General features: G+C 32.6%; 1 protein-coding gene across 1 annotated transcript; it reads right to left on the bottom strand.

Annotated features, from left to right (window-relative positions):
- Positions 1-603: 603 nt before the first annotated feature.
- On the bottom strand, positions 604-10,982 carry LOC133335778 (chloride intracellular channel Clic). The gene is made up of 4 exons (XM_061544076.1): positions 10,894-10,982; positions 1,533-1,799; positions 1,218-1,460; positions 604-795 (listed from the first exon to the last, which is right to left on the bottom strand). Exons 1-4 carry the CDS (start codon positions 10,960-10,962, stop codon positions 607-609), a joined length of 768 nt encoding a protein of 255 aa, XP_061400060.1. The 5' UTR covers positions 10,963-10,982; the 3' UTR covers positions 604-606.
- Positions 10,983-24,798: the final 13,816 nt, after the last annotated feature.

Here is a 24,798-nt window from a genome sequence, read left to right as displayed (position 1 = left end):
TAGAATGGTCACTATTACATTTTGTTTAGATACTGTCAAAGAGTCATGTTTTAACTGCTGAAAATAAAAATACATCGGAAACCCATTCAAAAAGAAACTAAAACAATTGTCAATAAAAATCAGTTTATCCATTATGTGGAAGATGATTCAGTGAGCTAAGGAGGAACATTATTAAGATGATATAATAAGAAAAAAAAAACACATTTCAACTTAATACATATTAACAAAAAATATTGAAAAACAAAATCAAGGTCTCTATCATTCAAAAAAATATACGTAGATGTGATACATCGTTATGGACGACGACATACACCCGCGCTCAAAATCAAAGATACCAATAAAATTATATACGATAATCTTGTCTTGTCAGTTTTTGCACTATTCAAAAAGTGGGTGGGGATGGAGGATTTTTTTTTTTAAATTAAACAAAATTTAATTAAATAAAGCAAGAGAAGAAGAAAAAAACAAATAATTAATTAAGAATTGTAAAAATACTCGTAGTAGTGTAGCGTAGTACTGTAAGTATACACTGATTGGCTTGAATTAAAGAGACAAATGTTAACTACACGAATAAACGTATTCTCTCTCTCTCTATCTATCTTCCTCTTATTCGGAAATATCGATTGGAATGGATGTGGTGAATGTGGGTGTTTCCAACTCTTCGTGTTTCTTCATTTTCAACATTTGTTGCAATTTGTAGTGATTGATGATATCCTGATCGGCCGGACATGATTGGGTGAAGGCATCCAATTGATACATATGATACATGTATCGCCACAGAGCGGTGTAGTGAGTCTGCAAGAAAAGAAGCAAACACAAAGTAAGATTATTAAAAGATTCTCAATGATGCTATTACAATTCCTACTAAATAAAACAAATTGAATAATGTTTTTGAAAAGACTGACTTCCCAATTTTAGGTTTACAGTAGGAATTGTCAATTTTAGTAGATTTTACTGTTTTTTTTTTTTAATTTTTTCTTCTACGGTATTTATGGCTTGTTTCATAAATACCGTTATATATCTCAAATATGACTTGTTTCATAAATACACACACAAAACACATAAGCTTTTTGAATAGAAAGGTATTTAAAAATGTTCCAAATGAATCAAGGGCTAATAAAACACTTCCCTTCAGGTTTATGTTAATTTCGTGACCTGCACTGTATATGTTTCTCGAGTTATACTTTATTCCTCCCATCTATTCCACCAATACTTACGGGTATTTCAAAATCGACGAAATATTTTCCAGCCACTCGAATGTGTTGCAGACGTGGCATTAATTCACAATCGAAACAGCACATGGTGTCACCAGTTAGGAAACGTGTATTACGATTGGCCAGATGATCGTTGATTTTCTTCAAATGTGATAATAAGGCATTGTTTTTAGCTTCATCCTTCTTTACCAACATCAACTTTAGTTTAACGTATAGATTTTCAATTAATGTGGCAACTTCCTTGTCCTGAAAATTCGAAAAACAAATGTTTAGTTTTGAATTTCAAGTTAATAATGTTGATATTCGATTTTAATTTACCTGTACAAAAAGATTATATCCACCAGGGATACTTTTCATGATGTGCCGTTCGATTTTGTCATTTTCCAAAATGGCCAAACCGTTGTCAATTAGAATTGGCGGATGAGTTGCCTCGAAATTCGTGCGAAAATCTGGTGGTGGTTTTTGCATATCAACTGTGGTCACTTTTAGGCTGATTGTCTTCAATTCGGCCAAAAGATACAAGTCCATAAAGTATTCTTGACAGAATAGACATGCTCCCTTGCGACGGCCATCGATTGTGGAAGCCTGAAAATAATTGAGAAAATATTAGAAAATGAACAATAGAAATTCAACAAAATTATTTAGAATATGATAGACATTTCAATGGAGAGTTTTTCAATGATGACTCTCGTCCTGTTGAGTCTAACTGTTTAGTATTGTTTTTGTATACCTTCAAGGAACAGAGAGTTAATCTATGGATTTCTCATATTTTAAAATAACCGCTATAAATTAGTCTGAATAAAGAAATACAGGTGGGATAATTTAGAAGTCTTTAAATGGACAAAAACCTTTCGAATTTAATCTATTGGGAATTTGTTTAATTTAAAAGCTTTCCTTAACCTGTTGTCATTTAAAATCAGATTTCCTAATAATGAAGTACTTCTGATTTCGTATTTTCGATGGTTTCGATTAAATATGTCACAGTCTTGGCAAGACTATTGTTTCGATTGATTGATGCATACATGGTTGTTGCATACAAAGACTGACCGAATATGAATTCGATTGACATGGATTCCCATCGTATCATCAAATCATTGGTAACTTCATTTCACATAGCGTTTCATAAAGCATTATAACGGTTTTCTTAGATTTTATAAAGTCTTTGGTGTATTTAGACTGGAATACACAGAAATTCCTGTCTATCTGAGATTGATAGTCTCAAATTCCAACTCAGAGTCATGAGCATATTTTGTTAACCCTTTTGAAGGTATGTAGTTCGAGTTCAAGCTATATTGAGAGGTAATATCATTATACCCCACTCCAAGTGGTGGGCTTTTGCAATGTAATGACTCAAAGTCTTTAAGTGGTATTTACAAGAAACGAACAACAATAATAACATTTTAAATTATTATTCAACTTTATATTAAAAAAGCAAAACAATTTTTGTGCGACCCATACAATTTTGGATCTTTAATATGACCCTATATTCGATATCTTCTCTCTCAATGCCAATTCAAAATGTGTGTGTGTTTTTTAATTACGAAAAAACAAAACGCAAATAGGAAATAATAAAAAGGTATTGTTGTACACAATATTTAACATTGCATAATTAAACAATTTTCAAATGCACATTGTTCTATTTATAAATATGATGGATTGATGGTTGGTTGGATGGATGTGTGTGTGGGGCGATCAGTCAGTTTGTAGACATAACTAACCAAGGTAGTGGAGGTAAGTGCTTAGGTAAAGGCAACAATTATTCATTTTCATAACATATGGCTTCGATATTCTATTAAATAAACTCCGGATAGCGGTGATGTGAAGTTTCACAGTATAAATATAATTGTATTTTATATAGCTTAATGTAAACAAATAATCATCTTTCTTTTTTTCTCCTTCCCATTGAATTTCTCAGCAAAAAGTGGCACATTCTTGATGACATCATCAGCGTCGTGTATAAACATAATAACTTGTTGAGTTCAATGCAGAAATTCAAGTGCTAAAAAATATTGAAGAAGTTGTTAAATATGTATTGGTGGTGGGTAATCATCTGTGAGTGTGTGTATGTGTAGTGGCACTCCAAAGTTGTTTTTTATACGCTGATAAAGAAATGCCATAAAACTTTTCCTTTCCAAGCTTTTATTGTTTGTTTTTGTTCCATATCCAAATTTCAAATCATCTTATAACTTAATTTTTTAAGACCATTTTTATAAGCGTTATTGATGGTCACGTGAGTTTAACCATGTTATGGTTCATCTCATTTCCGTATTGATTGTTTTGTGGAGTTTGCCATTTTTTCTATTCTTACTGTGGTGTGTTGTTGTTGCTTGTTTTGTGTATTAATGAATCAAATATTTACTGAGTTCGTTTACTTAGCACATCATGCCCCGTACGATGTTGTTATAGCCCCCCTCAGTCACAGTCGATAGTCATCACTCACTGACTCGTTCACATCACATTTCAATGATGTCATATGACATTAGCAAAAGGGTTACAATCCATCTAAAAAATGTTTGCATGCGTCGTTTGTCTACCAACTGACCGGCCATCATATCAACACACTTTGCCATAGACGACAGAATTGAATTGCTTTAAAGTTCTATCTTGAAAATATGAATGGATATCGAAAAAAATAAATTAATTAAATTACTATCAGTAATGTTGAAAACTTGAAAAAGTGTAGATATTTTACAGTACAGTGTGCGTTCCATATGTGAAAATAGGATTTCACTACATTTCTTTTAAATCGCTCATTTTCGAGTTATTGAGATATTCGATAGTAAGGAACTATACTGATTCAAGATGTTACAATTTATTGCAATTTTTGAAAGTTCTATCCTTGAGGTTTTGGATCGATTATAGGATTTTGGCGTATCTATTTTACGTAGCCTAATGAAATAATCACCAACATAAGAATTCGCAGGGTTTTAACGATGAGTTAGGCAAACCTACTGAACTAAGCTATACAAAATCTGCATGCCAAAAGTTGCCTCTCTGAAAAACTTATGGTAGATATGAGGACATTTTCATTTGTATCACAAGCAATTGCGACAATGTAAAAAAATTGTTCTGATGCACACTTACGGGAAGACAGCTAATATCTATACTAATAAAATACTAAAGTGATTGACTGACTGACTTAACGGTTCATAAACGCCCAGACGAAACGGCTGAAGCTAGAATCTTGAAATTTTGAGTGAAGGTCACTCTTGATCCAAAGGTAACAAATAAGGCTAGGTTTTTGGAAATCCGTACTAGAACGGTACAAAAAATACCGTTTTTTATTTGGCGAACCGGTAGAGCTAGAACTCTTAAATTTTAAATGATAATGGATGTAGAATAGATATAGCAAAAGTTTTCTTTGGACATTCGAACTATAAGTATGCGAAAAGTACTAAAATGTACTAAATTTGGTACAATTTCGTAGCATGTGAATGTATAGAGCTACAAACTTGAAATTTGGAATGCGAATTAGGATTGGGAAGTAGGGTCGATATAAGGAGATGGGTTTGAAAGCGTACGAAAAGTACTATATTTGGTACAAATTTAATGTAGAAGTACAAATCGAGCTGGAATCCTGAAAATCGAAATTACCATTACCGTCGGAGTGTAGGATTGGGATATGTACGAAGTTTTGGAAATTTTTTACATATGTGTACCAAAAGTACTAAATCGTACTATAATTGGTACAATTCGGATTTGGGTGAACCGATAAAGTTGGAACAATGAAATTTGGAGTCAGGATCACTGGTGGGGTGTAGGATTGGTGTCAGGATTCAGTTTAAGAAATTAATACTTATGGGTACTAAACCAATGGAGCTGTAATCCTGAAATTTTAAGTTAGAATCACTTTTGGGGTGTGAGATTAAGATTGTACTAAATTTGGTACAATTTAAATTCTAGGTTAAGCGATATAGTTAGAATCCTGAAACATGGATATAGGATATATAGTAGGATATAGTAGGATAACTACTGTGTACTAAATTTGGTACAATTTTAATTGTGGGTGAACCGAAAGAGTTGGAATCCTGAAACTTGGATTTAGGATCACTGTGAGGGTGTAGGTCAAAATATGTATTCTATGGATGTGGGAGCTTTACATAAATTAAGTAGGATGTTTTGAAACTTCGTACTACTGTGTATTAAATTTGGTACAACTTAAATAGTGGGTGGACTGATAGAGTTGGAATCCTGAAATTTGAATTTAGAATCATTGTATGCGGGAAGTTTTGTTGGATGGTTGAGGTGCATGCTTATGGAAATAATGTGTGCTAAATGGAACTACATTTTGTAAAATTTGGATTTAGGTGAACTTTTTGAGCTCGAATCATGAAAATTGATACTAAATAGTACTAAAATTTAATTTATTGTCAATATTAATGTGTGAATTGCTTAGTTGCTCCGACATATGCAGTTTTCTATGAAAATAAAATAATATTTTAAGACATTGTTGAAATATTTCCAACATTCGCTATCGAAGTACCGGGCATATGCTACTAAATAGCGGGCATATGCTAAACTATGTTACATATATTTCATTGGTATAATTTGTCTTCCTGCGGTTACGTCTGTCACTTCTATACACACCACTACACCAGATGTTCTTAAATATAAGCCTGTATTTGATCGCCAAAAAATGACCACAAAGAAATCAGAACTATCGGCACACTTATGAAGAAAGTATGACTTATTTTCAATAGATGTAAGTGATGATTATCCGACAACATGTAACAATGTATACAGTATTAAAGTATATTGGTCACATACCTTAAACCTTTTGACTTGGCTCTTAAATGTGTAAACCGATGAAATTATACTACCGATATAATTATTTCGCTAAAAAGGTGAAAAATATTATCAAAAAATGATGCACAATCTACATCTTCATATTATCTTAACTCCTGACAAACCAGTATACAACATCTACGTCACGCTGTAGCTGTTGTATTTGTTTATATCACATACTTATATTTATTTAATTTATGGACTCCTGTCTATTTTGGGAATTTACGTTCTACTTGCAAATCATCATTTTATGAATGAGGGGTAGAGTGACTCAGGTAAAATAAACAAATCAAATGAAAACAAAACATAAACATAACTATTAAAAACTAAGTAGATATTTGTTGTTGTGTATGTGATGTGCTGGTGTAGAAATTTGCAATGTTTATAATTGACGTTTTGCTAAATTTAATAAGAACTGCATTATGAGTACAAGTTTTTTGCTAATAAATTAAATAAAACTTATAGAAGAGTTGATTTTTATATGGGGTTTTTGAAAATAATTCAACAATAATTATTTTAGTGTAATTGAGAAGTCATAACATGGGAAATTATTAAAAAAATTATGAAGTCATAACTTGACTTAAAATAATAAGTCAAATTTTTTCATTGAAATTTGATACAGGTTCCGAAACAAAGATACAGCTCATCTCTTGGAGTTTTGAAGGTCCTATTTACATATTTCAAACGATTAGTGTCAGTAAGGTGTGGGTTAAATACAAATGTGTCATGAATATATTATATAGCAAATAATTTTCAATATGGGAGCATTTCTAGGAATTCAGAGTAAAGGGTTGTTAAAAAAAGATAAGCGAACTCATTACTAACTGGATCTAGAACTCGACATTTGTAAAATAAAGAAACTAGATATAATAAATACCAACTTTATCTCCACTCATAATTTACGTCATTCTATAACAATAGAAAATTGGATCACATAACTATTTTTCCGATCAAATTAATTTGAGTTCAAGAATATACATAATTGTTCATTGTTGTTCGTTTACTTCTGTCTGATAAGACAGGAAGACAGACAACAAACTCCAATAGATACATACTCGTCGTACATGCATATTTTGTATTCTTTTAATAGTTTTTTGCTATTTTGTTTGCTTTTCTTTTCTGGAGCAATCAACAGCAGCAACAACAACCTCAATATTCCCTAGAAATAAGAATGAGGTAAGAAATAATTTCATACATACGCATATGTTTGTAGTTGCTCTATCAAGATTATATTTACTGTACAATACTAGAGCAATATACAATAATAATAGTAAGTAAGGTGGTAGGTTGGTGGGTAGATAGATAGGTATGTATGGCTGGCAAAGGGTAGAGATAAGATAGTTTTATTTTTTTCGTCTTCGTCTAATGCTATACAAAAAACAATTTGTGAGTGTGACAGTGTTGAGTTGATGATTGCTATGTGCGTGTAGTGGTAACACGTTATGTTGGGTCGATATTTATTTTCACAATTCCAATGTTATTGCCCCGGCAAATTGTCGTTGCTATTCATTCGGCAAATATGAAATAATTAAAAACTGTTATTGATATGGACGTGCAAAAGTATGCAGAGTAGTATGACCAAAAATAGAGTTTATGCGGGAACCATATATGTTTATTTTATTGTATAATATGTGTTTGGTTTTTGGTGGGTCTTTTTGGCGCCCCAAGTATTTATTTTATAATTCATTGCAAGTGTTAAAAAATTTACTTTTAATTTGCTAAAATATAACTCCCATAAAGAAATGTCATTGTCAATCAGAAAATTCGGTCATTTGCTAATCGCCAGGTCTGGGATAACAGTGTATAAATATCTGGAAACAATAATCTTGGATAAAAAAACATTAAAAATGGTTTATCTTTTCGCTGCTTTAAAAAGGCATAAAAACCCCAAGATTGCATTGTTCAATATGAAATGTCACTGTTCCCCGAATGTTACAATAGTAGAATTACAATGACAACATGACCTATTCTCATACATATATTTTTTTCGCAAAATAATTGCAAATTTATTGATAAGACAAAAGTGCCTGATACAAAATGCTTTGAATAAGTGTGAGGAGATACTCTCGTAAACAGCCAGATGGTGTTATCATTTTTTAGAAAGATGGCTTATCACAACGGGAATTTTCTAGAAAAGTTAGTCACTGACCAAAGATAACTTGATGGCTAAAGTATCTTAAAACAGTCATTTATAGAAATCAATTAAGATGGAAGAATATACATATTTCCATAGGAAATACGTTTTTTTTTTTGAAATTCAAATATCTGCATTCTAATACAAAAGACTCTTGTAGAGTGACGATATATATACATATTAACTAATAGAACATCCTTAACCCATCCACCTACAGTTTCTAGTTGGGAATTTTGGCTATAAATTAAAATGTAGTGTATAATTGCAGTTATAGACTTTAAAAAGAACGAAATTCCTTTCGGATTATTAATTAGATGATGAGGTTGATCCATAAAGGTATTAAAACCTCTAGTATTATATCCTGCTTGTGGATTTATGATCTTGTCATATATTATATACATTCTGAGCATTGTGGATTTCCATTTTTAGCATTTGTTTCACAAATTTTCTGTTACGATTAATGGTCGGGTTCCTTGGCTACAATTAACGATGAAATTGGGGATCTAGTTTCTATATATAAAATGAGCAATATTCCAATACCCAGCATGTGGCTTACATTGAAACCAGCTGCATATTCGAATTATTAATTATATTCCGATATTTCATCAGAAGCAATGCAGACATACATTTTATAGGAAATTGATGTACGTACATCTTCTCATGGCAAGTGTAAGAAAAAGAATAATTACACAGATCCGAAAAAGTGTAGGAATTACACAAGTTCCAAAGGCAAATATTAGCCATATACCCTCTTGCAATCTTCGATATTTATACCAGAAGCAGAACGATAGTAGGTATATAGAATATTTCATAACACATGTAGTAACATATTCCAATAATAATTGTTTCCCACAAATCTGTACTTATCCTCCTCTTCAATAGTACATTATACACTGAGAAAATTATAAACAACATCGAAACTCAACTTGCAAACAATATTGATTGGCTCTTTTGTTTAATTGGCAATATTCACATTGAATGATGAACGATGAACGTCAATTTCAATTTAAGGTAAATTGTCTTTGCACAGCATAACTAGTTTATGCTGTGAACTTTCACTTTCTCCTCTCTAACTACAAATGGAAACATAACAACAACACCACCATCCACATCGAACATGAAAACAAAGAAGAGGAATGCAACACGAAAATCTTCATTTGTTGTAGCACAATAGTAATATCAATAGCAAACAAACAAACGAACGAATAGACAGACAAACAACAGGTATGTATGGCTTGACAAATATTGTGATCACGCTGTGTGATATAGAAAATATCAACACGAATAAGAATTTGGAGGGAGGGAGGAGGCGGGGGAGGTAGGTGAAGAGTTGGAGGCAAATAAAATAAAAATATGAAAACGTTTAGAAACATGGCCAACAGACGACGAATACTTGTTTATGGAAACATCAACAAAGACAACAACAGAAGTCAAGCGCTGACAGCAACTTCTAATGCAATTCCACTGCACTGGACCGCACCGCACCGCTCCTCTACACCACAGTAAACACACATTTATACACAAAATACTAGTGCTACATTGCGTTGTTTTTATTTGCTGGTTCTCTTTCTGCCAGATTGCATTCATGCTCGTAGCTGTCCTCGTTGGCGTTTTTTTGGTTTTGTTTTTTTCTCTCCAAATGCTTTGTAGGAATTCAGATTTGCATATCTAAATGGAAATCATGTGTTGTCACATACATGGACGGAATGAGAACATCAAACTGAAACGGAAATTTACATAGCCGTTTGTTTGACAAAAAATTTCGGGACTTTTAAACCAGAATATCAACAAAGCTCTTATGACGCATAACTCAAAACCGCATTCTGCAATGGGGCAAAAGACAATGGTGTTAAAGCGCTAGATATATCTATGTAGGTATGTTGTATACACACATAAAAGAAATATGAAAAACAATAAAAATAAGTAAAACAAACATTGGACTTCTCCCCTTCCTAAAGAAAATAACAGTGACGTTAAAATGGTCGCTGCTTGTTTTGTTCGTCGTTCGCCTGTCCATCGTTGTCGTCGTCGATAAAAAACAATTATCTTGGAATACTACACATAACGATGTTTGCTATCACTTTTAAAAAAGAAAGACGTGACAGTCAGGTGGCCGGAGGGTGTGCCAACCGACAGGCAGGCAAGCCGCAGCCGTTACTTCTGCTGCCACTACAGCCTATATCTCATCATCATCATCATCTAATAAGCAATGCTTGCCTGCCTGCCCCCCTTTGCCTTTTCGGCTAGCTAAGTAACCAAAGAGGGGGAGTACTAATGAAATATACGAAGCACACATTGGGGAGATACTACACACAGGAAACCTGTTTTCATTTCTCGCTATTTGCTTAAATTGTTAGATGTTCGGTCGCCAGCCAAAAACATCATCATTGCCATTCACAAAACATCATCATGATGATGATTATCCCAAAAAATCCACATATATATTGGAGTTTTCTGGTTCCATTAACATCTTTGATTGTCGCAATAGATGTCTCCGGCAGCTCATATCCACTAGAGTCTTCACCAAAAGTTGTACGTACCGATAATCCCCCACAAATACACACAAACACATTCAGACACAGCGAATTCTCTGGCAATTGCAAACGCACCATTAGCTGGTAAATTGTGTATAACAATTCTCGCCTTTAAAATGTTAACAACTTTTGCAAATTCAATATTTCTGTTTTTTTCGTTTGATATTCTGTATGTACGATAGCCGTCGTATCAGCAAAGAGCAGCAGCAACAATACATGTACAAACCTTAATAATCAATTCAATTTCTGGTACTTCGCTGGTGCCATTGGTTTCTTGGAGTTCTGCTTCCGACATGATTTCTTTTGCTTGCGTTTCTTTTTCTTCTATCAAGTTAATCCTTAATTCCCTTGTGGACTTTTTGGTTATTATTTTTTATTTTAATTTAAAAATGTCGTAATGGAATACAATGTTTGTAATTAAAAAAGTTTAGCTTTTTTCTGTTTCGACAATTTCGACCGACCGACGTACTACAGACACAGACGAGAAGCACAAAAACCAATTTCGTCGTTGACAGCGAATATAGGGATCTAAAGTGAGAAAACAGAATCGTCATTGGGATGTGTAAGTCGACTATCGATTTGTCAATTAATCGACTATTAAAAGTAAAAGCGGTGTACACAATACCACTTTTGAATGAAAAAGTAAAAAATGTTGAATTTATCCAAATGAATGGTTTCCGAATTCCATTCATAAATTGGAAAAGTTTTACCACTTTTAGCATACTAGAAAATTATTTCACACATAAGTTATGGGCTGGCAAATCCCGAAACAGCATTTACATTACAATATTTTTCGGAGTTAACCTCCTCTATTTATATGATATATACAGTGGTGGTCATGAAAATTTTAATTCAGAACATTTAATACTACACTTAAGAGATTTTGTGGGGTTTTACACTGTTGGTCATGGGCATTGGTCATGAGAGTTCTTTCTCTCTCTCATTGGTAAATTAGGAATAGAGTTGGAAAACATTGCCACAGGTAGGAACAAAAAAGTACGAAAAGGAACCTAAAATTTTACATCAAATGATAATAACTTATAATTTAAAATATTGTCCAATATTTATACAAGTTATTTGCATAAGTACGTAAGTATGCTTGTGGTTCCTTGTGGTTGTTGTATTTTCGATAACAAATAACGCGACGGATGACTCAACGCGAACCTTCTGCTTAGCCCTTAATGTTTTTTAATGGAATTGACCAATTAGATATATTGGATTTAATAAATCCCGCACAATTATATCCCAGACAAATAGCAGCCTTAATTTGGATTTCAAAATTCTTAAAGGGCTAAGCAGAATGCTCGCGTTGAGCCATCCGTCGGGTTATGTGTTGTCGATAATACCTCAACCACAAGGAATCGATAAGCGTTAGTGGTATCGTTTTGGGCTTAGTAGTAGCCCTCTAAAGGGCTAAGCAGAATGCTCGCGTTGAGCCATCCGTCGCGTTATATGTTATCGAAAATACAACAACCACAAGGAAACGATATGCGTTTGTGTTATCGTTTCCTTGTGGTTGTTGTATTTTCGATAACAAATAACGCGACGGATGCCTCAACGCGAACGTTATGCTTAGCCCCTTATGTTTTTTTAATGGAATTGACAAATTAGATATACTGGATTTAATAAATCCCGCACAATTATAGCCCAGACAAATAGCAGCCTTAATTTGGATTTCAAAATTCTTAAAGGGATAAGCAGAATGCTCGCGTTGAGCCATCCGTCGCGTTATGTCTTGTCGAAAGTACAACAACCACAAGGAATCGATAAAGGGCTAAGCAGAATGCTCGTGGTGAGCCATCCGTCGCGTTATATATTATCGAAAATACAACAACCACAAGGAAACGATATGCGTTTGTGTTATCGTTTCCTAGTGGTTGTTGTATTTTCGATAACATATAACGCAACGTATATATTAAAGGGCTAAACAGAATGTTCGCGTTGAGCGTTTTTTGTTATCACGTTAACGCACGCAAAAAGTTAAAATATATTTAACTCCGAAACGCAGCGCACAACAACTTCGAGCGTTTGTGTTATCGTTTCCTTGTGGTTTTTTGTATTTTCGATAACACATAACGCAACGGATGGCTCAACGCGAGCATTCTGCTTAGCCCTTAATGGTATCGTTTTGGGCTTAGTAGTAGCAATGTATGAGAATATTTTGTAATGAAATTTATTGAGAGGTGCTGCAAATGGAATGACAAATTGCAAAAAGGCGAACAATAATAGTTTAACATATGCGCCATCTGTTGGTTAATATAAAAACTAAATAATCTTATGATTTTTATTTAGGTATATATGGCAATGACGATAAACGGCATTGCCATTATTAACACATTATATTTATTTTCAAATAAACCGTATGTTTTCGAAAAGAAAATTCGTGTTAATTGCTACAAACTTTGTGTTTGTGTAAAGTTGTTCTAGTTGTTCTAATTTAAAACAAAAATTAATGTCATCTTTTCCAAAAGGAAAACATTTGGCCGAAATTCACTCGAATTCGTTCGTTTCGAATTCTACAGAAACAGTGTTATTATGTATTTAAAAGTTTGAATTGTTTTATATATCTTGGATGCATTTAAACAAATTTAAACAAGCAAATCCTTTTTTATCCTTTTTTAAAAATAATTTCTTATTTTCTCTTATGCTTATGCTTTTTTACCATTTGTTTGCATTATTTATTAACAAATTGAATGTGTAAGAAAACACAAACATAAAATATTAACCAAAACAAAAATGTTAGCGTCATCAGATAAAAATTCCAAACATTTAACCGGCTGAGAATTCAAATAAAAATGCAGATTTTATAACGTAATATTTACACATACAAAAGCACACACACTCACTCACGTCTAAACGTATACAAATCTCAATCGAGATCGACCAAACAAACATGCACTCTAACAAAACATTGAGGTGTAACATACATGTGTTTTATTTACCTAACATTTGTTTGTAAACAGATGAATGAATGTACACTGCAGCAGCAGAGAATGTAAAGGTGAAGAGAGCGCCATTGTCAGTCAACAACAAATATATCGAAAAGAAAGGGCACAGCGAAGAAAAGCCAGAAAAAGATGCTGTTGGTACAGTTCATATTATTTATGAGTGTGCATGAAAGCATGGTAGTTCTCTTAATGCAGTCACATGATTTTCGAAAAAAAAACCAAAGGGGAGAAAATAATGCAATGAAAAACAAATGCCTAGGTCTATGCATTTTGTGTTTTAGCAAAACAAAAAGAAAATTACGTACCCTGTGATCAAAAGAGAAAAATCCAAAAGAGATCGTATGCTTTCGTGTGTGGCGAACCAAGAAAAATTTAATTATTAATTAACAGAAGTGCTTAGAAACCAATAACTTTATGATCGATTATATAGCACAGTTTGATATTAAAATTAAATTAAATCCTGCCTGTTTTTAATAGAAGTCTTTTTATTTGAATGTGTTCTATCAAAATGCATTCACATAAATACAAGTGCGTCGCACAATGTTAAACTATACACGATTTCATTGATGATGAGGGGATATGCCATAAGGAATGGACCAATCGAATTAATATGTTCACTAAATATATGAGCTTCATATAAAATGTTAAAAATGTTGACTACAAAGGGGAGGTATCAGAAGGACTAAACAGATGGGCCCATCTTCGGATGTCATATATGTAGGTATGTTAATAATATTCCATTTGTAAAGTTTGCATCTCCGGATATGATCTAGTTTTCCCAATTAGAAATTTTCAATATCTTCAGCCATTGTGAGTAGATATTAGAGGATATACATATGTAGCAATAAGAAAAGGTTGAATAACATCAGATCAAATTAGATCCCGTCTTTAAACAAAACATAGGTCTGGTAAAAATATTTTTTCCAATGTTTGGATCTAATCCGGAGTATCTGATTTTATCCATGGTACAATAATACAAGGTGAATAAAAAAAAGCAACTATGCACGTGTTTGTGTTTATATGACATTTTTTCAACACGAAACTAAAAATACGAAAAATGAATGAAAGGTTATGATTTCTTCCCACAATCAATACCATAAAATGTTTGTTTCATCCATAGCAACGTAATTACTTCCAGAAGAACGTGTTAAAAACATAATTTTCATTTCAATTAATCTTGGATATATTCCAATTTATTTTGAATTAGTTTGACAGATTATTCAAAACAATACACACAAGGTGTATTTTGATTTGATGGAACAAGCCACCTTGAGAACAAATTGTAATCAGTTGGTAGATGTGCCCTACCTTGTTATAATTATACCATGATTTGATCCAAACATTGAAATCAAATTAATCCCATGATATTATATATAATTTGTTTGAACTAAATTATGAATATTTTTTGGACAATATGCCAGAAGGAGTGGAAAAAATTTTACGAAGTTGCTCCCTTCGAGAGATTCGAAACGAATTTTGTCCAAAGACACTTAAAGTTTAAAACCTACATTAAAACTATAATCATTTAAACTCTAACAGAGAGTCTGAGTCAAAACATGAACCATAGACGGTTATTATTCTCCATGTCAAAACATGGGCATATACTGAAAATTAGCTACGAACAATTTTTAACACCATTAAACCATTTATTATTAATAAATTAACATTACAATGTTTTATTCTTATTCTTATTTTTAATTATTATTCGCTGGCGTTGGATAGAGACTATGAAGTTAGAATCGTATTTTAAGAACATCACTGTTTTCCTTTGCTTGTCACAAAAAGATGTGGGTGAGAGTGATTGAAAAAGTCCCCACTGTTTTTAAATGACTTCAAATAAAAGTACATTTTATCAGCCAGCTACCAAATCATCATAGAAGAAAAAAAAACAACATTTTTTATGGATTAACACAAAATAAAACACACACATACACACCCCAAAGTAAATAAAGTCGTAAAGTTATTTTTAGGATGTTATTTATAAAAAAAGTGACAACGAAACAAAAACAACAAATAGCAAACATTGCTTGTGTGGTTGTTTGTTGTGCTTGAGTAATAGCCGACAAACACATAGCTTTGCCAATCCAAAAGATGTGACTAAGGTAAGTGAACAAATAAACGAAATTCAATAAACTATAAAATCAAGCAATAAACGAATAAATTCCTCAATCCTTTCCAAATTTAGAATTAATATTTATAGAAAAAAATAAATGAATGAGAAAATAGTATTTTCCCACAATCTGCGATAAGAAAATTGTTTAATTTTCCACAACAATAAAGAATTTATATCGTTGATGCCACAATGCTTATTACATACATGATTGCTGCGGCGTATGATTGCTAAGCGATTGCAGGCAACACTCATACGCCCATTGTGGTCGTGGGTCAATTTCAAGGATTTGATTGCAGGTGACGTATGATTAATATATTGTTATTGTGTACTGTAATAAATAATACGCCACCATGGCTAAACTATAAAACAAGGCGACCGAGCCTGATATCTGTTTGTGTACATACATAGATACGCACACAACAGTCGTAGTTAGATTTAAAAATAATAGATTTTCACTTACACTATGGTCAGCAAATAAAAAGCTGACAATACTGAAAATTAACTTGAATACCACGCAAAAATACTTTAGGTTGGATATTTATTGAAATTATACACAAGTAAAAATTTTATTAAGTTCCGCCGCATAGGACAGTAACCAGAAACTAAGAAAGAATAGGTCCAATATTCGAAATCAAAAATTTTCCCATTTTAGAAGTTCACGTAATTTTTGCAAATTATTGATAAATTTTTGCTAAATTTTTTTGAAACTGGTCAGCAAATAAAAAGCTAATTACCAATAATGGCTTTTTGAAAATATATCGTTACTTGAATACCAATTGACTACAAAAATAATTTAAGTTGGAAAAATATTTATGTTTTCAAAATGAAATTGTAAACAAAGTAAAAATTTTTTTTAAATTTCTCTGTTAAATTTAAATTTGGTATATAAAATGAAATAAAGCTGGAATATTATATTGTAACAGCTTTGAATATCAAAATTTCTCTGGTACCTTTTTCAAAGCGTAATCAAAATAGTGCTCAAAAATAGATTTAAAATGTCATGCGAACGAAGTAACAGCTTTGATAAAAATTTTGCACAAAATAGGTTCTACCGGCCTACTACTTCTGTAGCTACCTCACAAAGTTAATCGAATGGAGTATCAGATTCCATTGTGATTTTAAATATTTTTTCCAAACCTTAGTCAAGTTATAAGATGGAATCTCATACAGGCCTAAGTAAAAATCGGATTTGATCGAATTTTTATACATTGTAATATTATAGCCAATCCTAGATAAGGTCCAAAGATGCGACCCATCTGTTTACTGCATCTGTTACGTCACCTTGAAAGGGTCAGAATAAAACAAGTAAAAAAAGTATTAAGTTCGGTCGGGCCGAACTTTGGATACCCTCCACCATAGGTATACTAACAGATACTAGCATTGAAAATATAGGGTACATGCCCAAAAGTGGACCTATACCGAAAATTCAATGTACACCAAATATAAATTTCAGCAATTTTTAATAGTTTTTCTAAAATCTCCAGAAAGTGGGCCGATATTGACGACGCATGGTAGGGTGGAACATCCCCAAAATACTGCAATTAAGATGTCACATTTATATAAGGCCATCACCAATACACACAAGTTTTATTCCGGCCTAATTGAGAACAGATATAGCTCTATTTCGAAACTAAAATTTCTGCATCACAATACATTTCTTTACGCTAAATATTAAAAATACCGAAAATCGGTAGGTATAATTATATGGGGGCTAGGCCTAAATGTGGACTATAGTTCAACGTTCTCGATATCCTCCGTAGGTGAAATAATTACAACAGAGTCTTAGAACCAAACCCAAAACGTGGAACAAATCAGATAACTATTTTAATATAAAAAAGGGGTTTATGGGGACTACCCCTAAAAGGGAGTGAATATTAATAATTTTTGGTAGGGAGATTTGCTACCATATACGACTACAAAATACCAAATTTCTTTTGAAAAACGCGTTCAAGAACTCCAAAATACCGAAATTTGGGGGATACCCTTATATGGGAGCTACCAGAAAAAATTGACTTATATTTTTAATTTTTAGTGGAGATATTTGGTACCCAACAAGAACCCAGTTTACCAAATTTCAGCGAATTCGGTTAAAAACGCGCTCAAGAACCCCAAAATACCGAAAATGGGGGGTACCCTTATATGGGAGCTATGCTTAAACGTGGACCGATAAAGCCCATCTGATCAAGAATTTGGTTTTTGCAAAATAGTCAGGCTGAATCCCAGTTTGTTGTTTTTATAAAAAACAACTATTTATTAGTGGGGAATGTATGGCATTGTTTGCCGAGGGGTAAGGCAGGGAAGACTATAGTTTCGGATCACGCCACTGATCCTCATCAGTTCCCTTAGTTTTTTGTTGGGATATTCTCCCCAGAAGCTATTTCTTCTATACAAAAAAAAAACCTTTCATACCCAAATGTCTCTTGCAACAAAGCGAAGTACTTAGCTGACCAAGAATATATGTACTTTATAGGGTCTGAAATGATTATTTCGATAAGTTACAAACGGAAAACAAAATTAATATACCCACCATACCCACCACCTTTGAAGTCAATTTACGAAAAAGACATTAAAAGGTAAATAGGGAAAATTAGACTAGGATTTCAGATACCTCACCCACAAATGGTTAAATTTTTGATTAAGAAACATATATGTCATATAAAAAGAAATTAATTGCAAACATAGATTCAGTGCAAAAATCGCCATTATAGTTTCATGCAAATGAGTGCTCTTTATGCTATAGGTGTATTCATGAATCATAGAGTCACCCTTTGGACTTTCTTTCGCAAAAGAAATTCCCCACCCCTCTAACCTGGAGTTCCATTTTGTTGCACAGTTCTTTATTATATAAAAGTTTATGACGACTGATAAAAATCTATATTTCTAAATAATACCTACATTATAATTGTTTAATTAAATGTTATCAAAATATACCCAAAAATATTGTTAATGCATTATCATTCGTTTTTAATAGTGTTGCTAACAAATGTTTTTTATTTTATTTACATTTACAAGTACCAAAAATGTCGATTACTTACATGATGCATTTACCCTAACCAACACTCAATATTTACTTTGCATACTAAAACAAACTCCTAACAAAACTATAACTAATAATTATTTACTTTCTTTCAACATTTTCTTTTTATCTTATTTATCCCTTAATCAATCAAAACAATAGTGTATTGGTTTTGAATATTCTTTTTCGTTTCGTTTCGGTGGAATGTAAAATATTTTTGTGGAAATTTTCCAAATTACGAAGAGGTTGTGTGTGTTTGGTTTTTTATGTATTTACGGTATAAATTTTCTACTACTGCAAAAAAATATTTATTTCTGTATTTACTTATGTACGTGAGAATATTTGAATTATCTAGACGGCATGGCAATAACAATAAAACGTAATAAAATTAAATAAAACAGAATGAATAATAAATTAAATAAAACGAAGTTTTGTTTTCTTTACATATTGTTTTTATTTATTTTCTTTAAACCGGCCAATTAAATAACCTAGAAACGTCAGTTAGGGAAAAGGAGGGAAGGAGAGAGGCAAAATGCAATTTTCGCACACTGACAGCAATGCTGCAGAAAATAATTTATTTTCACATGCACACATATACATGTGCTATATGTGTGACCGAGATAAATGACAACAAAATATCCCTGTACACACGCATGCACACACACACATTCACACATACATTTTATGCTGCAACAATTGGTTTGTTTACCAAAATGTGTTTTTGCAAAGAAAGCAATCAACCACCAACCTAACAACAAAAATAGCACACCAAGTCTCTGCAGTCAACTGCGCTGCAGCCACCTGAAAGAGAACAAGTGTTGAGAGCCAGAGAGTGAGCTGATGAACTTGATTGAGAAAACAATAATCAGACAACTACTGAGACTCCAATCAGTTAGTCTGTTACATTTGCTCGACGTGTTCGGTTCGATTCGGTTCGTTTAGTTTTGTGCGTGCCTGCTTTATAATTATTCTCAATTTTTGATTTTTGTTGATGGAATGAAGATGACGATGATGATGATGATATTTCTTTAAAATTCCAAATAACAACAACATCAGCAGCCGAAATTTATGTTTTAGTTATTGTTTTTCATTGCCGCTGTTGTTACTGTTGTTCTGCTGTTTAAATGGTTAGCTAACCAAAAAATTAAAAAAAAAACTAACGAAATAACAAAAACACAAAACCAAAGAAAAGTAAAAAAACAAAAATAAAATAAATCGAACAAAGTAGGCGGTAGGTGAACGGCAAATTGACAATTTATTGGCCCACAACCACCCCCTGGCAAATGAATGAATAACATCGAGAACCAAACTATTAATAATCGATTTAACGTTAAGTATTCGATTAGTGGTCGGTCGCACTGTATGTCTGTCTACCGGTCGGTCGGTACGTTCGTCTGTCTGTTCGCCGCCACAAAAAACCAGCGGGTTGTGATAATAAAAAGCGATTAGTTGTTGTTATACTTTTTTGTGTTTTTTGGTATTATTGCGTTCGTTGATGACGACGAAGATGGTTGTGATGATGATGATGGTGATACACTTGAAACGTCAAGTTTAGCTGTGTCGAGTGGAATTGAATTCGGCTATGTCTTATAATTAGCATATCAATTTCGAATGTGTGCTATATATCAGTAGACGCGGCAGCAGCAGCAACAACAACAACCATAACAACAAGAAATGTTCGAAATCAAATAAAATGTCAATCATCAATCACTCTCACAAGTGTCAGTTCATTTGAGATTGCTCTGCAATAAGAAAAAAAACACACATACACACACAAACAAAAGGAAAAGTAAATCAAATACAACAACGGCATCAAAAACCGTGCAAAAACAAATATCCGAATTCAAAAAAGCAAAAGAAGAAACAAATAGAGCGAGTGGTGATTGTGTACAAAGTGGCGTATGATGTACGAGTTATCAACAAAAACAACAACAACATAATACGACGGAAATAATAACAATAATAATCATACACATCTCCTGTGTCTTGTTCGTGGTTGTCATTATACCACCCGCCGAGCACTTCGTTCTTAGCCATCATTGCCATCGTTTCAAGTCAGCTGTGCCGTCAGCTGAGGGTTGGTGGGGTTTGACATGCTTAAATAATAGCACAACACAACACAGCATACCAACTACAGCAACAACATGAACGCATAACAGAACGTGTTTATTTGTAGATTTATGTATGCTCTCAACTCAGTTGTCCATTGGATGAGTGTGAGAGTGTTTGTGTGAGTGTGTGTGCGTGCGAGAATATGCAAATATGTGTACCCACAGTTTATTTTATTTTTTTCTACTTCTTCTCATTGAATCTAAATAACAATTAAATGAAAAGAAATAACAAAAATTAAAAAAAGAATCATTAATAGAACCTGAAGAAAAGGCGCAAAAATAGAAATCAACCAATCCCCAAAAAATACAATAGAAAAAAAGAAAACAAAAAACAACAACAAGATCAAAAGAAATAGAAAATAGGCAAATACTCATATTCGCACAAGTGTTTGTTTGGCCTTCAATATTTATTAAAAATAATTTTTGCAAACAAAAAAAAAAATAAATAAATAAAATAAAACACAAAAATAACAAAGGAAAGATCATATTTTTTAATAAAAATCAAATTTTGTTTATGACGTGGAAATTCTGAATGAAAAAGTGGAAAACAAAAAAATTTCAAAATTTACTCACTGCAGCAGCAAACAACATAAACATACCTTTGGAATAAACAACAAGCTACCCCCACATACCTACATACATATACAAAAAATATGTCGTCAAGTAAGTATATATATATATATATATAAATATCTATGTGTATATATATTAAATAAATTATTATAGGTATATATGTATATGTTGTTGTTATAGAACCATTAGCACCAAAATACCAACGTTAGCTAAGTTGTTCCAAGGTTTCTTTGCTGCCGCGCATCATTTATACAGTTTTTCTTTCTTTCGTTCGTTCGTTTGTTTGTTTTATTTGTTTCATATCTCTGCTCTGTTGCTCTCTTTTTTTGCATTTACTTTTTTGTTGTTGTTTTTGAAAGGAGGGTTGAATATTTGACTCCCCCTTTTTTGTTTCTCTTAATGAATGTGATTGGAAATAGAGTTACCGTTGTCTTCTTTTTTCCTGTTTGGTTTCTTGGACATTACCAATAGCAACAAGCGGAGTTTGAAAGTGAATAGATATTATTGCATGGATAATAGGGTAATTGATAGATTTTCTATGGATGTATGGATTAATTTTTTTTTGTAGAATTTTCTATGGATAAATTAAAGAGCTTTAATATGTATATTTCTACGTTATATTTCTTCTGTAGGTCTTTTAAATATATAAGAATTTTTACAGGTTTTATTAAGGGTAGAATACTATATTATATGCCTTATATGGCATAAATGAAAATGGAATATGGATACAAATATATAGATATATAGATCTTATATAATAATTATATTACTACAGGATTTTTCAAGAAATATTTGTTTTTGATATTGCAAGAAAATTCAATTTTTGAGATAAATACTCAGGTATTTATTTCGTTTTCATAGAAAGGTATGCTGTCAAGAATGGAAACCGATATCGCTCAAATTAAATTGCTAGTTTTGAGATAAATACACAGATATTTATATCGTTTTCATAGAAAGGTATACCGTCAAGAAGGGAAACTGATATCAGGCAAATTACCACCACCACTAAAACGCTTACAGTATCATATTCTTTTCATGAAATTTTGAATAATCAAATTGCAAATTGGCTGCGCTATGTCTTTGATAGCCTCAGGAGTTATGTCTTTGAGGTCTTGAATCGACACTGGGCTGTTGGCGCATGCTTTGTCTTTCGCATGGTGCCAAGGGAAGATGTCGCAAAGTATCTGCATAACTCGGTGGACAATTGTGATTATTTCAGGAGATATGGGGGCATCTGCCCGTAAAAGAGTAATGGTTTCATTGCCAGAGTGATATGTAGCGTCGTGTGGTAATAATTAAACATTCTCCAGATTAATATCATTTAAAAATCCGATGAACAAAAAACATTAATCGCCCCTCGGGACCGTAACCGCACACAGCTACACGTTGAGTTGGGAATGAGTCAAGAAATCATTATTTACCTCTCGTCAATACTGTTGATTGGGACCCAAATCCGCACTAAATAGTCACAAGTTGAGGTTTTGCGAGCCTCAGATATATCCACTGAGTTTAAAATGGGTCTTATCAATCAAGACGATTTTCGAATTGATCGATATATGTCACAATTTTAGTAATGACATTAAATGAAAAAAAGAAATGCGTTACCGAAATACTGAGTAATTCCAAATATTACCTCTTGTCGCAAATCCCCAAATGACGTTCTATCGTCATTTCTTCTTCCTATAGGAGAGCTGCAAGTATTTTTTCTTTTTGTGAAAGAGCTGCAGGTATTCTGCAGATATTCATTTTTCTTGGTTAAGAGCTGCTGGTATTCATTTTTCCTGATTAAGAGCTACAGTTATTCTTATTTCTGTGGAATGCTGTCTTTAGTCCTCTAAAAAATAGAAACCGTCATTAGGCATTCCTGGTTAAACGGATTTCTATGGAAAGGATGAGACATTATATATGTATCCAAACAATAACAGATTATCTATAATCCTCGTATTGACAGGATGCCTTCCGTATATCTCCTACATGTACCAGAAATTTTTTGATGTCCTGCAGCCAAAAAATGTTTAACATGTTTTCCATACGTAAGCTCTTTCTTAGAGCTCCTATAGGCATACGACATCTTATAGGTATTCTTTGATCTCCAATGTGTATTTTATTGTTAGAACAAAATATAGCCTAACTACATTTCTGTTAGTTCTCCCATGGATAGTCGAAAATGTCTCATATAATTCGGACATATTCATTGACCAGAATACCTTTTATAGATTTTCTGTAAGTATAATGTCCTATTTTTCTTGTACAGTACCTATGAAAGTGGATTTTGTGATAGATTTTCTGTTAAAATATGTATTGGCTAAAAATGTTTTTCCAAAACTCCCATTCCTGGTTTTATGTTATAGTTCCCATTCCTGGTATGTTATAGGACCTAGTCTAATTTCTTCTTCAATATCTAAGGAAAATATGTATGATTTGAGATATAATACGAATCGTATAGTGAAGTCATTAAATATTACTTATGATTATGGAAAATTGGCAACACTGTTTCGTGAAAAAAAAAACAAAATATTTTCCGTGTTTATATCAGCAAATTGTTTCATTTTTTTGTTATAATATTTGCGTCGATACATTTCATATTTGTTTATTAAAAAAAACAGTAACAAAAGTATATGGAAATAAAATAAAAAGTGTACAATGTATACTATTTGTATGTGCATACTGTTCAAAAAACAAGAACAACAAGAAAACACCGAGAGAAAGAGAGAGGGAGAAAGTAAACCACCAAGTAAGGCAATACCCTCTTCAAGAAAACAAAATTGTTCGTCGTTATCAGATAATGAAGAAGAAGAAGACGTCGTCGACTACGACGACGATGACGATGACAACAACTACGAAACAACAAAATATAACAACTGTTTTGGATTATCATAAAAATGAGCTAATAAAGAACATAACAACAACGACAAAGGCAACGTAAATAAAAAAGTGTAAAGTTATTTTTACATTGTATTTTGTACAGGCGGAGAATGGACGAGCGACTGAAACAGCTAAACAAAAAAATAAAAAAAAATAAAAATAACTGCTGACGTAGTAGTAGTTGAGACGATAACCGCATTATTGTGCGGCCAAGTTGTACTGCGGCTGCTAATGATGATGATGTGTTGTTGTATACTCGGTTTATTTTGCACAGACCACGAAAACCGACAGACAACTAGCTAGACATTTGCAAACAAATAAAAAAATAAACACAGTCGAATTGAAACAATATAAAATAATAATAATTAGAAAAAAAGAAGATGAAATAAATTTAGGCAAAAAAAAAAAATAATAATAATAATAATAAAATTAATAGAACAACAAAGATTTATTTTATTCATTATGACTGAGGGCCCCCTGCTCAGTACAGACCCCCAACACAACA

This window comes from Musca vetustissima, unplaced genomic scaffold, assembly GCF_032173495.1.
Source record: "Musca vetustissima isolate MV318-11 ecotype Yass unplaced genomic scaffold, APGP_CSIRO_Mvet_v1 utg896, whole genome shotgun sequence".
Classification (NCBI taxonomy): domain Eukaryota; kingdom Metazoa; phylum Arthropoda; class Insecta; order Diptera; family Muscidae; genus Musca; species Musca vetustissima.
The sequence above is the reverse complement of the archived record's forward strand: the minus strand, read 5'-3'. Positions and strand labels throughout refer to the sequence as shown.